We start from the raw sequence: 13,850 nt of genomic DNA on the forward strand, positions 1-13,850 counted from the left end.
GACATAATACCCTGACCACCTTGTGGTGTAGGGTATAAAAACCAAAAGGACTGTAACAATCGCCATTGTCTTTTAAATATAACTAGCTGACTCTCCACATAGTAGGGAGGCCATATTAAGTGTATATATACTTGATCAGCATAAAAATATGTTGATCTGTGGAAATATGTCCTTCTGTGGAAAGCACACTAACTTCACAATGAAAATGCATATAGGTCAATGTTTTAGTACAGCTCCCATATAACTTGAATAGCAGATTAAAGGTGTTGTAGGTGTTTTAGTCACAATTTTAAAGTGAACTTCCTGTAGATTGGTACTGTCCATATAGGTACAGGTTTTGGTATTGTACAAAATACTTTGTACATACTTTTGAGTGCGATTGAGGCGCTGGGAAAATGTAGCAATAAAAATAAATGGTCTAAAATTAAATATTTCCCAGCCGCCATAAAATATCACATATGAAGAATTCAGTGATCTTGTGCGCTGACGCATACGATAATGTGCGAGATAATAAAGGTTATGACCCACAGGCACAGATATCGATGCGCTCAGTAGATGCACAAGACCACTTGAATGAAATTACAAGCAGCCCTGCAATGTTCTCCATTCAATATTAGAATAGATAAGAACAATTGTGTGGCTGCGACTAGGTTAAGTTAGATTAGTTTCAGTAGTACGTAAGGAACATATTTCTTAAATAAAATCAGAATTGAAATAACACCCTAACGAAGCGGTCGTGTTTATTTTCTCACAGAAAAAGGGATGGAGTTGACAATCGAAGAGGGAGATTGGACTCTATTCTAATTTACACCCCTTATAATAGTATTTTGGTTTTCACATAATTTGCAAAAATATTTTTGGTGCTTTAATTTAAGTTAACCCAATATAAATAGTGTTTTATTCATCCATAACCTGGATACGGCTATAAATGCGAACTTTACTTTGTTTACAAAAATACATGGACAAACGGACGGACGGACATGTATAAATCTACTCAGAATGTGATACTATGCAGATCATCAAAAGGAACTATGGGTCTATCTCGTTTCCTTTCGCCTGTTATAAACAAATGCACAAAGACATAATACCCTGACCACTTTGTGGTGTAGGGTATAAAACCCAAAAGGATCGTAGCAGTCGCCATTGTCTTTTAAATATAACTAGCTGACTCAGTCTGTGTGTCTGGCCCGTTATTATATTCTCCACATAGTAGGGAGGGCATATTAAATATATATATACTTGATCAGCATAAAAATATGTTGATCTGTGGAAATATGTCCGTCTGTGGAAAGCACACTAACTTCGCAATGAAAATGCATATAGGTCAATGTTTTATTATAGCTCCCATATAACTTGACTAGCAGATTGAAAGTGAACTTCCTGTAGATTGGTACTGTCCATATAGGTCCAGGTTTTGGTATAGTCCCCTTATAATAGTTTTTTTTTTTCACATAATTTGCAAACTAAATAGCAGCAGATTATTTGAATTATTTTCCTATAGTATTTGATCTAATCATATATTTATACCCTACAACACTATGTGTTGGGGGTATTATAAGTTTCATTGGGCCAAAAATTATGTAACACCTCGAAATATTGATTTCCCACATAGGAAAGTATATATGGATCTTCCTATCTCGCCGAGTTGAGTCGATCTAGCTATGTATGTCCGTCCGTCCGTCTGTCTGTCTGTCCATGTTAATTTATAATCACTCTACAGGTCGCAATTATGGCCCGATCTTCACGAAATTTAGAATGGAGGTGGGGCTAGGGTCAGAATATAACCCTATTTCTTTATCTTGGAGATGATCGCATAATATTTAGGGGTCGAAATGGACCAAAAACTGAAAAAATGTCGGATTTTGCAGTAGCTATACAGGTCGCAATTATAGACCAATCGACGCGGAACTTCGCATGTAGCTAGAGTTTAGGGCGGGGAAGAAGCCTACCAATTTGGGTGGTCATCGGATAATATTTAGCGAGTAAAATAGACCATATCTTTTGTGTTGAAAAAATTCAAAATTTTTCATTAAACCGCGAATATTTTAAATCCCGGCGAAATCACCAATCCATGGCAAGGTTACTTCTGATCTTTACATTGATGTTAACATTCAACAAAACGGATATATAGCAAAATATGTGCGATATATATGTTAATCAAAGAAGATATGCTTGAAAAATCTCTTATATGTTGAGAACGGCTGAACTGATTTCGACAGTTCTCATTAATTCAGAATGGCCTCTTGGCAGGAAAGAAAAAAAGTCTAAAAAAATCGCATAAACATATCTCTCTAAAGATGAAAATATGGATTTTGTAAAATTTTCTCATATTTTTTCAATTTTGTCATATTTTTGGCATATTTTCATTTTGAATTAAACATTTGGTAATATTTCTACAGCTAACAAAACTAAGTAGTTAGGATATCAGGATATCATATACAGATCGCATTTATGGCCCGATCCTTGCGAAATTTTGCATGGAGATAAGATGAGGGTCAGAATAGAAGACTACTCTTTTTGGAGATGATCGCCATATATTTAGGGGTTGAAATGGACCAAAAAACTGCAAAATTGTCTGCAGGTCGTAATTATCGCCCGATCCTTACGCACATTTGAATGGGAGTTACCGGACATTACAAAAGCCAAGCAGTTTTGGATGGCCATCCAAAAATATTCAATGTGTGAAATAGTTTGCCAATTTTTGTAGACAAAATACGAAAATGTCCATTCCAGTGACTTTTTGGAGAATTCACAAATACAGGAAAGACACACTTCTGACTATTTCGTTAACGCTGATTTCGTTCAGTCAAAAACCAATAATAAATATTAATCTTTTGCCACTTCTGAGAGATTAAAGGTCTTTGGGAAATATTGGTTCCAGATCTAGGAAGACCATTTACGTGCAACATCTACCAATAAATTGGAAATGAGCAAATTAGTTAAAGTTGCTATTATTCCAAAATTAGAGAACGAAACCTGATGGTTTTCTTTTATTATTTGTCACAATATCATGCGGAATACTTTGAAGTATCTGGCCTATATATACTGTATCGTTTATTATAGTGTTGTAGGGTATTCAACTGTCGGCCCCGCTCGACTGTAGCCTTTGCTTACTTGTTTTATATCTCATCATAGTAATAGGTGTGTCTGGTTACTTCTCCTGCAGGAATTGTCCAGTAACATCTTTCTGCGAGAGTAAGGTAGTTTTATTCTCTTTTGCAAGGAAATTGCGAAAAGTAAACAGACGGTATTCCTGCAGAAGCTTGCAAAAAATCAGCTGATTTGTCAAAACAAACCAATTTGTCCCCCATTAAAAGAATTAAACGAAAGGAACCAGCACCAATTTCACAAGTTTTATAAATAAAAAGGAAATTGACAATAATAAAAAAAATATGAGCAATAAAAGGAAGATAGATTTGATGTGTTCCGCGGAATCCTTTAAACCTGTTGTAATGGCATTTGTCTAAAATGTTGGGAATAGTCTTTTATTTTCTTATAACATATTAATATTTATGTTTTTCACATTTTGTAAAGTTGTTCTCCAAAAACAATTAGTCTTGTTAATTCCAAAACCATATTTTCAAATTAAAAGCACAAAAAGAAATAAATAAATAATAGAAAACATCTGATTGAATGTCGATGAATGAGAAGAAGAAGAGTTGCAAGTGATTGCAAGAAGAATTTTTTCCAGCAAGAATTTGCAAACTCTCACTGAAAGAACTGTCAAAAATTCTCTCTCTAACCGCTCTCTTTTGCAGAACTTTCGGGTTAACAGACGACTTCCAGTAACAATTTGTAACAATTGTTACAAATTTTAGGGTAACCAGACACACCTAATGTCATAGATTCACAGAACAGTTTTCGTGTTTGATGACAGCAGCTGCCAGCTGTGCTCTGAGTATTTCATAGCCACAATGCAGTTAAAGTTACGTGGTGTGAAATCGAAAATAGCGCGTTACTGCTACAGTGTTGGTTTTTGCATATCATGACTTTGACTGCCAGCAGTGCTGTAAAAATGTCACAGCAACAGCTACCGTTTTTGAAAAATAACAGCGAAAGAATATTTTTGGTGCTTTAATTTAAGTTAACCCAATATAGATAGTGTTTTCTTCATGCATAACCTGAGATTGCTTACCTTAATTTCATTTTGGGAGATGAATGCGGTTTTGGTGAGTTTCGGACATGTTCACCTAAACATGGGGATCCGTGGAATGGTGGTAGTACAAGTGGAACTATGTTACCACTATTAACACTCATTGCACTACCAAGACGACCCTGTGGTACTGGACTCGCTGTGCGTGAATAGCTGTTGCCCATTTCTAGGCCGCGTAAATGTGAACCAGTATCAAAGCGCCGAACTGGTGGGGTCATATGGATGGAAGAATTGCTGTGAAACAAATGTCTCTGTCCTGGTGGTGTAACATGTGGTCCTGGCATTGTAACTGGATGCTTTTCCACCTGCAAAGCACTTATAACAACAGCTTCTCGATTATAATATCTAAACATAAATGCATGTTTTTTTAATCAAATTCGAAAAATCCATATTCCGATAATAAAGCAGCAAATGAAATAGAAAATAGTAAAATTAGTTTAAAGTAGATTTAAAAAGGACAAAAGAGGCCAAAAATATGATTTGAGTGGATGTTGGTCTATTTTGAAACAAAATTAAGTTTAATTGATTTATACGGAGGCAAAAAACATCACGCAACATTACAAATTTAATACAAATCCAATTAATATCCGATACACATCCAGTAATTCATAATGTTTTTTTTTTTTAATAAACTCGTAATTGTTACAAGAAGTTAGAAGATGTAGAGTTATTATCAATATATTTACAATTCCTCGTACGTAGATAAAATACTCACTTTTTTAAAAGTAACCGTATGTGATTTTCACTCGCTGTGGGAAACATATTTTGAATTTTTTTTACGACAGCATCAGTATCAATTTGATTTGAAAACGATGTTTCCTGTATAGTCGAACGTCGCGATAAATTCACAGTACGAGGAGCTTGTGGAATTTGATATTTTTGTGCAGGTAAAGGGGACATATCCTACAATAATGGGGAGGTCAATATGATCTGGTGTTTACAATAAAAAAAACTTACATTTATCAAGTGGGTTCTGGAAGATGGCAATAATGGACTGGTAGACATATATTGAAGACTAGAATTCGGTGTTTGGAATGCACGTATAACTGGCATATTGTTGCTTGGGTAGACGTGATATGGTGATCCCCCAGATCCATGTAAGGACTAAAAATATATACAAACTTATTAGAGTAACATAATAAAATGTCAAAAATTCAATGTTAATATGTTCTTAATTCATCCGAATTAATATGTACAATTAGGTACTCTAATTATTGCAACCTATATTAATGAAAATATGTTGAGTTTAAGAGAATAGTGACAAAAATTAAATACTAATGTAGAACAAGTAAGCATTGTAAATTCCTTACTGTTGAACAATACTTTAGTGTATTTTAATAAAATGAGTATTAACAGTCCCATGTTACTTTCTAATATTCGTAATTTTTTCACGTTTCTGCCACAATTTCCGACTGAAAGAGTCCCAGTTTGACATTTCGGAGTTTATTTTATATAGACGTACATCCCAAATCTACGTTCCTAACAAATATTATCCTGATACAAATTTTCTTTTCTGACCACGCATCGGTTGGGAAAGTGGACTTAGGGGTAAAAATAATGTGTACTTAAATAAATGCGGATGTGGACAATTAACTGTAAGAGGGTTCTCTACCCTAGAAGAGTCTAAATACAGGGCGAGATAAAAAACTGCATGTTTGCGTGCCCAAGACTTTAATACACCCTCCAGAATATTTTCACGATAATATTCGTCATTTATTCTGATGCCACGGTCAATTAATACGAGCTGAGAGCGAACATCGGCTGTTATGGCGGCCCACACCATCACCATGGCCGGCGCTTGAGTGCTGGTGGCCAACCGAAGGTGCATTTTCAGCTGACCTCTTTGGCAAGTAAACACGATCATTTTGTTTGTTTACAAACTGCTGACAACGAATGTTTTCTCATCGCTTTCGGACAAACGAAACAACTCATTAGCTCTTTTGAGTCTATTTTCTTTCCGTTCCGGTGTAAGTTCTCGCACTTTTTGGAATTTCAATGGCTTTACCCCGAGTTCATTTCTCAATATTTGCGAATGGAATATTGCGATCAGCTCACGAGCTATTTTTCGGCCACTGCGACTCGGGTTTCGATCAAGTCGCTTCTTTACTTTTCGAACCATTTCTGCTGATGTTGCTGTGTTCTGCCATCCACTTTCTTGACGTCGGGCTGCGCTACCAGTATCACGATAACGAGCGATGGTACGAGACACAAAAGATTCATTCACATTTTAATTCTGGAGTGCTCTAACGATAGCCACTTGTGGTTTTTTAGCTAAATATAAAGAAATCACACTATCACGCTTGAATTCCATCACGAATAACTTTTTTTCTGGAAAATTATAATCAAAATGCTTTTATACGCTTATAAAAAATATTATGAGATGTCACTGGAATAATTTTAACAGCTGTCGGGGTGGCTTTGAAATGACAGCAGTCTGTACAATTTTTTAGCCAAATCAATGTGTAATGTAGTCAAGACCAATATGGGTCCTACTCGGAAAATTGTAAATTGTACGCGGAAAGGTTTTGTATCCCCTTTAGAAACAAAGATGCCAAATAAGGGCCAAGAAATGAAAAAAGGGGCCAAGACCCCAAAAATAGCTTAAATTATGTTATGGTTATACCAAAACGTGATTAGTTTTGGCGAAATTTGTGTGAAAAATATGGTTAAAATGTAAATTATACTTGAAATCGGGTTGTAGCATTATCCAGGGGTTATGACCCATATCTTGACCTTCAAAAGCGATTTAAGCTGTTTTGAAAGTTAAAACAAATTCTTTTCTTATTATCCAATTCGCTATACTATTTTGCACCCTTTACATTCGGTATTTCACTGATTACAGTCCCAACGAGTTTTGCATTTCGACTTCTCATTGGACTGATTGTTATCACGTCAAAGAAGTAGATCCTCGTTTTGAAATGAGCTCCATAAGGCTTCGTCGGTTATTTGCGTTTGTTTAAATGTGTTCGAGAGTTGAAAGCTAGATGCCCATTTTAGACATGAAAGATCGCTATTTAATGCCGTATTGCGCACTCATTTCATTTTTGATATTATTCATTTAGAATTCAAAACAATAAAAAATGAACATTTCAATATAGTACATAAAATTGAAAAATTTTCACGCCAAAAAGATTTTTTTCATTCACATTTTTATTGGCATATTTTCACGCGATTTCGAAATTGTATGAATTGTCCAAATCCGTCAAACCGTTCTTGAGTTATAAGCGTAGTAACAAACATAACTTTCCTTTATATGGTGAAAATAATTCTTTGTTTTGTTCACAAAAAAGGATTAAATTCAATATGATAACCCAAATTGAAAACAAATCGTACATTATATAAAATTGACAAAAAAGAAATACAAATTGAAAAAAAAAAACTTCAACTTGTTTGCTGGTACATTTACAGCAAATGTTTAAAGGTCCTTACGGAGTTTGTCAATAGAATATATTTTTATTTTGATATTCGATTCGATTGAAAAAATTTTCTCGATTTTTTCCCGATTTTAGAATTTTTGCAACGAGATAGTGTCTTGTTTCGTAAATTTTTAGCGATGTAAAAAAAAAATAATCATCCTTTAACTTTAGTGTATTTCGACTCATCTATTCAGTTTCGCCACCAGTACTACACTTCAATGTAACCCGCCTGCAAGTTCAATTTCGACCCCTTTATGCAAGAAATGATTCTTGTGTCAAATTTTACAATTTTATGTCAAGTTTTACTTAGCAGTATTGCTACATATGTTAGTACCCAAAAAATTCTTTGAGTAGAAATTGATTAATCAGACCTCATATTCGTAATATGCACTCTACAACAATTATCTTTGAAACCAGATATAAGATACCCCCAGTAATAACTCTGTCAAATTTCATCAAAATCGGTTCCGATTTTGATATAGCTCCCATATATATCTTTATTCGATTTGACATTCATTGTGCACCAAATGGTTAATATCAGCCCAAATGGTGAGGATTTTGACACGTACGGCGAATTCAGCCTAGAAGAAAATACTTCAAATTTGTTTAAAAAACAGTTGAGATATAACTATAGCTCCCATATATATGTTTCATCAGGTTTGGTGTTAAAGCTCCTCACATATGCACCCTACAACAATGATATTTGGTATCAGATGTAGCTCACAAATACCTCTGAAAAGTTTTATCGATGTCGGTTCAGGTTTGGATTTCATATACATCTTCATCAGATTTTACGGTTGTTGTGCGCTAAAAATTTGTTATATCACCTAAAACTGGATGGATTTTCGCACATTAAATTTAATTTATCTTGGAGGCAAATACGCATTTGTTGAAACCCGGTTCCCACATATATATAGCTCCGATAAATAGTTTTATACTCTACATCACAATTGTCCGGGTATTATGTCTTTGTGCTTTTGTTTGTAATTTAGAGAAGGAAACGAGATAGACCCATTGTTCATTTTGTTGAGTCGATTTTGCCCGTCAGTCTGTCCATCTGTCCGTTTATTTTTGTAAAAAAGTTCAAGGATATATAGGCCGATCGTGATGAAATTTTACACAAATCACAAGGACCAACCCTATTGAAATTGAAAATAAATGGTCAACATTTAGATATAGATCCCACATACATCTTCGACCTATAAACCTTTCAAATACAGCTTAGAAATGCCTTTGACAAATTTTATCGAAATAGGTTTAGGTTTACACATAGCTCTCATATATATATTTACTCGATTTCAAGTTTGTTAGGCACCAAATTGTTACTATAAGTCCAAATTGAATGGATTTTGGCACATACGAATAAAATGCATCAAATTTAATAAAAATTCGGTTAAGATTAAGCTATATGTCCCATATATGTTTCCTCTGATTTTGTATCTAAGGCCCTCACACCCATAAAATGCTCTCCACATCAACGATATTTGGTGCTAACTATCAGATACAGCATAGAAATAGCTCTGCTTAATTGTATTGGGATCGGGTCAGATTTTGATTTCATAAAACGTCTATCATAAAGACGTACCCTCCTGACTTTTAACCTTTCTCTACTTGTTTTATGTAACCCTTCTCGAAGTCACATCATCCACTCTATAGCCATGTTATTTGGTAAGAAAGAATGCCTTCGTCAAATTTGGTGGAAATCGATACAGATTTGGATATATATCCTATACATTTTACTGATTCCAAATTATATCAGCTTTAAAGCTATAATACAGAAAAATTATGCAGTTTTTCATAATTGGTACGATCCACTTTACATTAATTCCCAATATAAATGTTTAATTGTAAAAGGTAGCTCTAATAAATATGCATAGTTGTGAAGATATCATAAAGCCCGCCCAACTTTTGACCTTTCTTTACTGGTTTTTATTATCGAAGAATTTCAATATGAGCACATTTTCATAGCCACAGCATTGTAAATCTCGAATATTGGGACGAACTGCCAGTAAATTAAAAAAACTGAAATTAACACATACATTATTTTTGAAAGTCATTAATAAATACTGACCTGCATTGCTATGGATTCAGATGAGCATCTTTCATTTTGTAGAAGTCGATAACGTGGATCATGAAGTTGCATCGCTTTTGTGATATAATTTATATAATAGCTGAAATAGATTTGCATTACATATTTAGTGCTTAAACAATTAAGATATATGTTAAGTTAATGGTGGCTTCCAAGTGTATTTAACCGAGTTTTACGAAACCCTGATAGATACCCCGAACGCGTTACCCAGTCGTCACGGTTTGGTGATACATAAACATTAAATTAAGTAGCTCTAAGGAATGTAAATCTGTATGTAATAACCTGATTTCACGCATAATTATTATTTACTTTTATCATTAATAATTATTCTACATGAAAACTAGACTTTTTCATTTGATAAATAATGAGCATTAGGAGCAGAAAATACATAAAACAATAAAATTGACCGATACTTTAGTCGACTTTCCCTTTGTTAATTGTTTTAGATAAAGAAATCTATAATTTTGCACAAATTTATTTTGAGGACGCATTAGAAGTGAAGATTATTGAGTGTTATTATACAACATTTAACAATTTGAAGTACTTGAAAGATTTTAGCCGTATTTTAAAACTGATTGCATTTCATTGCGGAAAGTAAGCCTTCAATTAGAAAAATTATGAAGATTAGCCCATTTTTTAGTTACCCCATATAAAAACACTACCCTGTACCATCCATTTTTATGGGTTTTGGAAAACGTGGACGAAAATAATGCACAACTGATCTTACATGTAGAAGAATACAGGTAGAAGAATACCAGTAGTCGCATCGATCCAACTGCTGGGACAATGAACTGTCAAACCGATTTGTAAAAATTGTTGAAAAATGCATATTATAATAATCCCGATTTGCATCATATAAGAAAACATATTCTACTAATTTTTGACAAAACATTTAAAAATTTTTGATATATCAATTTTACCAAGCGTTGATGCATCTACCTGTATTCTTCTACCATGTATTGATAGCAAATACTAATTTGTTTCAAAACAAAACAAACACCAAACAAGTAAACAAACATTAATACGCTCCACCTTGGATTAAGAAAACATTTTTATATAAAATATCTGAATTCAAACGTGTTCCACTTTTAACTACAAATACCAATAAGACCTTTTGGATAATAATGTTACACTTTTCAAAAACCTCTATCCACAATTTTATACTTCAAAGATTGTCATCAACAAATCTTCTTAGATACCAAATTTGAAACAATTTCGTGGGTAAATGTGTCTAGAATATTCAATTTTCTGCCACCGGAGCTAAAACCCATTATAAACTATAAATACCAATTTTTAGACAAATCCATGGGAATATGTGGCAAAAATCATCAAAATACGGAATATCGGGAGTTATCTTTATATGAGGGCTATACAAAAGCGTGGACCTATACATACTATTTGCCCTGCAGGAGCTATAGCCCATTATGAACTGCAAATACCGGGAAATACGGGAATTACCTTTATATAGGGGCAATATAATAAGTAAAAAAGCTGTAAGTTCGGCCGGACCGAACATTGAATACCCTCCGCCATTTGGAAGGAATTTAGCAATTTTCAAAAAAAATTAAATCCGTTTAAAATCTTAGAAAATATAGAATGTAACCGTTATATTAGGACGTGGACCTGCATAGGCAACCTTTGTCATGAGCCATTACGATATTCAAATGCGACCTTGAAAAAATTCGGTGAATAATGTAGCAAAAATCATTAAAATACCGAATATAGTTACCATTATATGGGGGCTATACGAAGACGCACGGAGAATTTTCTGTAATATCCATTATGAACTTCAAATACCAAATTTGAAGCTGCACGGACAATTTCTGTCATGGGCTGTAGTGTCCATTACGAACTTCAAATACCATATTTGACCAAAAGTCCTACAGACATAACATACATTTGAGTAAATTCAAATCAAATCAAACTACTTCATTTCGTTCGGAAGCTAGATTGATTTCCACTGGCGGACGGACGGACATAGCCAAATCGACATAGAATTTTATGCTGATCAAGAATAATATTCTTTGGGGGTCTAAATTATATATTTCGAGGTGTTACAAACGGAATGACAAACCTAATATACCCTCTATACTATGGATACATACAATGTTCCGCCACCGCATCTAGAGCCCACTATTACCTACAAATACCAATTTTTAGACAAATCCTTGAAAAAATGTGGCATCAAAATACCGACAACCCGGAGGTACTGTTATATGGGGGCTATACCAAAACGTAGACATACATATGTTCCGCCACCGGATCTAGAACCCTTTGCGAACTACAAATACGAATTTTTAGACAAATCCGTGAAAAAATGTAGCAAAAATGCTATGGAAATGCGAAAACGTGAACCGTTATGTCCCATTTTCAATACCAACCATCCTAGACACTATACAATTTGTTCTGCCAAATATGTCAAATAATGTGGACTGTATCGTGATTTCAACAGACAGACGGACATCGTTAAATCGACTTAGAATATTATGCTGATTATGAATATATATACTTTATGGGGTCTACGACGAATGTTTAAGGATGTTACAAACGGAATGACAAAATTAGTCATAAACATTACCTTTGGCACCATAGTTTGGTGATGCGATTTTGATTTTAATTGTTTAAGAACGCATGATTGTTTTGAAACACTAGAAACCCAAATGCAACCAAGAACCATTATCATTTTTGAGAAATAACTTGTCACCCATTTCGGGGAAGAGTTGAAAAAGGTAGAATCGGACATGTTACCCTCGATATGTAAAGATAGAGATAAACTTGTATGTCGATAAAAGCAAAAATACTTGCCAAATTGACAAAGCTTTCAAAGTCCTCCTCACCTTTGCTACCGCATACGTATATAAGGCCGGGTTTTCCGATATGGTTAATATAAGAACTAAATACCGAAATAAATTTGATGTATTACTGAAATTTCTCCACTTATAGACAAATTTTTACAAGTGTTGCTTTTCAAATGGGGAAAGGAAGTTGCTAACGATACGAGAGTAATTCGCCTTTTTTAAATAAAAAGCGATGTCACATCCGCAGTTCTTGACATATGGCTTTAAAAAATGTAACTTTTGGCGTATTTTTCTCGAATTTTAATCATATGGTTTTTGTCAATTTTTAATCTTTTGAAGGTTTTATGGCTTTGTTTTTGCTTAAGACTCCATATAGCAGTATCTCCCCATTGTAGGTATTTTGAAGATTTCAGCACCGATTTCCAATCAAATCATCTGTAATTGAACATTTGGTTTTCTGAGTGGTCAGCCAATGTTTGTCTATATTTTGATATAGCTCCCATTCGATTTGTTTCATCCGATTTGATGTGTAAATCTACTAAAGCCGCAACCTGCATTTACTAATGATGATAGTCTTTAAAAACAGATAGATACACCCTAGATATACCTCTGACAAATTTGATCGAGATCGTTTCAAATTTAGATATAGATATGCCTGCATATATCTTCCTCTTTTTGGATATATATTATACACGAGTCTAATAAGTATGGACCAATCGATTCAGATATAGCTATAGCTCTCATATATTTGGTACGATTCTCTTATAAAGATTTTTTGTTATCAAACGTAAGTTGTCAAATTGTCTGCCCTGGTCGTCTTTTGTCCTTTCCATACTGGTTTATAAACATCAAAATATTTAAAGTATGTAAAGTGTCATAACTAATCACTGTAACATATACCGGATCTTTAGTTATATTTGTCGAACTAAACTGATAAAGATTTTGAAATATTATGCCTATGTAATATTGAAAATTTGTTTGTTTGATAGAACACAATAATGCAGCCGAAACTATAATATAATAGATGAACAATTTGTAGTTAATCACAATTAGGTTCCAAATTAATGTTGAGTTTCGATGAGAATTGTACAATTTTATTCTAAGCATGACTACATTTAAATAATATTAACAACAAGCATTATATACATCGTTTCCTTCATTTTCTGCTGTAGTAATTTGAGAAAATAAGTATCACCCTAGTAATCATACGCACACACTTCACTTTTTAGGATTTTTGTACATTCACATATATATATAATATAAATAAATGCCAGGGTACTCATATTCAATGCGACCTACATCTAGCGGCACAAATTAAACAATTACACAATCAGAATCCCTTAAACTATTTAATAAACGAAATATATGTACGCCACGCAATACACACTTTTGAA

At 33.9% G+C, this 13,850-nt stretch overlaps 1 protein-coding gene and 1 long non-coding RNA gene across 5 annotated transcripts in view; one reads left to right on the forward strand and one right to left on the reverse strand.

The window, feature by feature from the left end:
- The window catches only part of LOC131804978 (uncharacterized), a 128,786-nt gene that overhangs the window by 79,646 nt on the left and 35,290 nt on the right, over nucleotides 1-13,850 (forward strand). The window lies entirely within an intron of this gene.
- The window catches only part of LOC101890001 (uncharacterized), a 40,194-nt gene that overhangs the window by 25,831 nt on the left and 513 nt on the right, over nucleotides 1-13,850 (reverse strand). For 2 of the 4 annotated variants that reach the window (XM_020038626.2, XM_005188701.4), the window contains exons 2-5: nucleotides 9,641-9,740; nucleotides 5,111-5,257; nucleotides 4,869-5,056; nucleotides 4,136-4,498 (exon numbers count right to left, since the gene is read on the reverse strand). In XM_020038626.2, coding sequence (XP_019894185.2) covers nucleotides 4,136-4,498; nucleotides 4,869-5,056; nucleotides 5,111-5,257; nucleotides 9,641-9,740 — 798 coding nt within the window. The remainder of the gene's footprint in view (nucleotides 1-4,135; nucleotides 4,499-4,868; nucleotides 5,057-5,110; nucleotides 5,258-9,640; nucleotides 9,741-13,850) is intronic. The other 2 variants (XM_020038627.2, XM_059128214.1) reach the window with 2 other exon arrangements.

Source organism: Musca domestica, unplaced genomic scaffold (genome assembly GCF_030504385.1).
Source record: "Musca domestica strain aabys unplaced genomic scaffold, Musca_domestica.polishedcontigs.V.1.1 5, whole genome shotgun sequence".
In the NCBI taxonomy this organism is placed as follows: Eukaryota; Metazoa; Arthropoda; class Insecta; order Diptera; family Muscidae; genus Musca; species Musca domestica.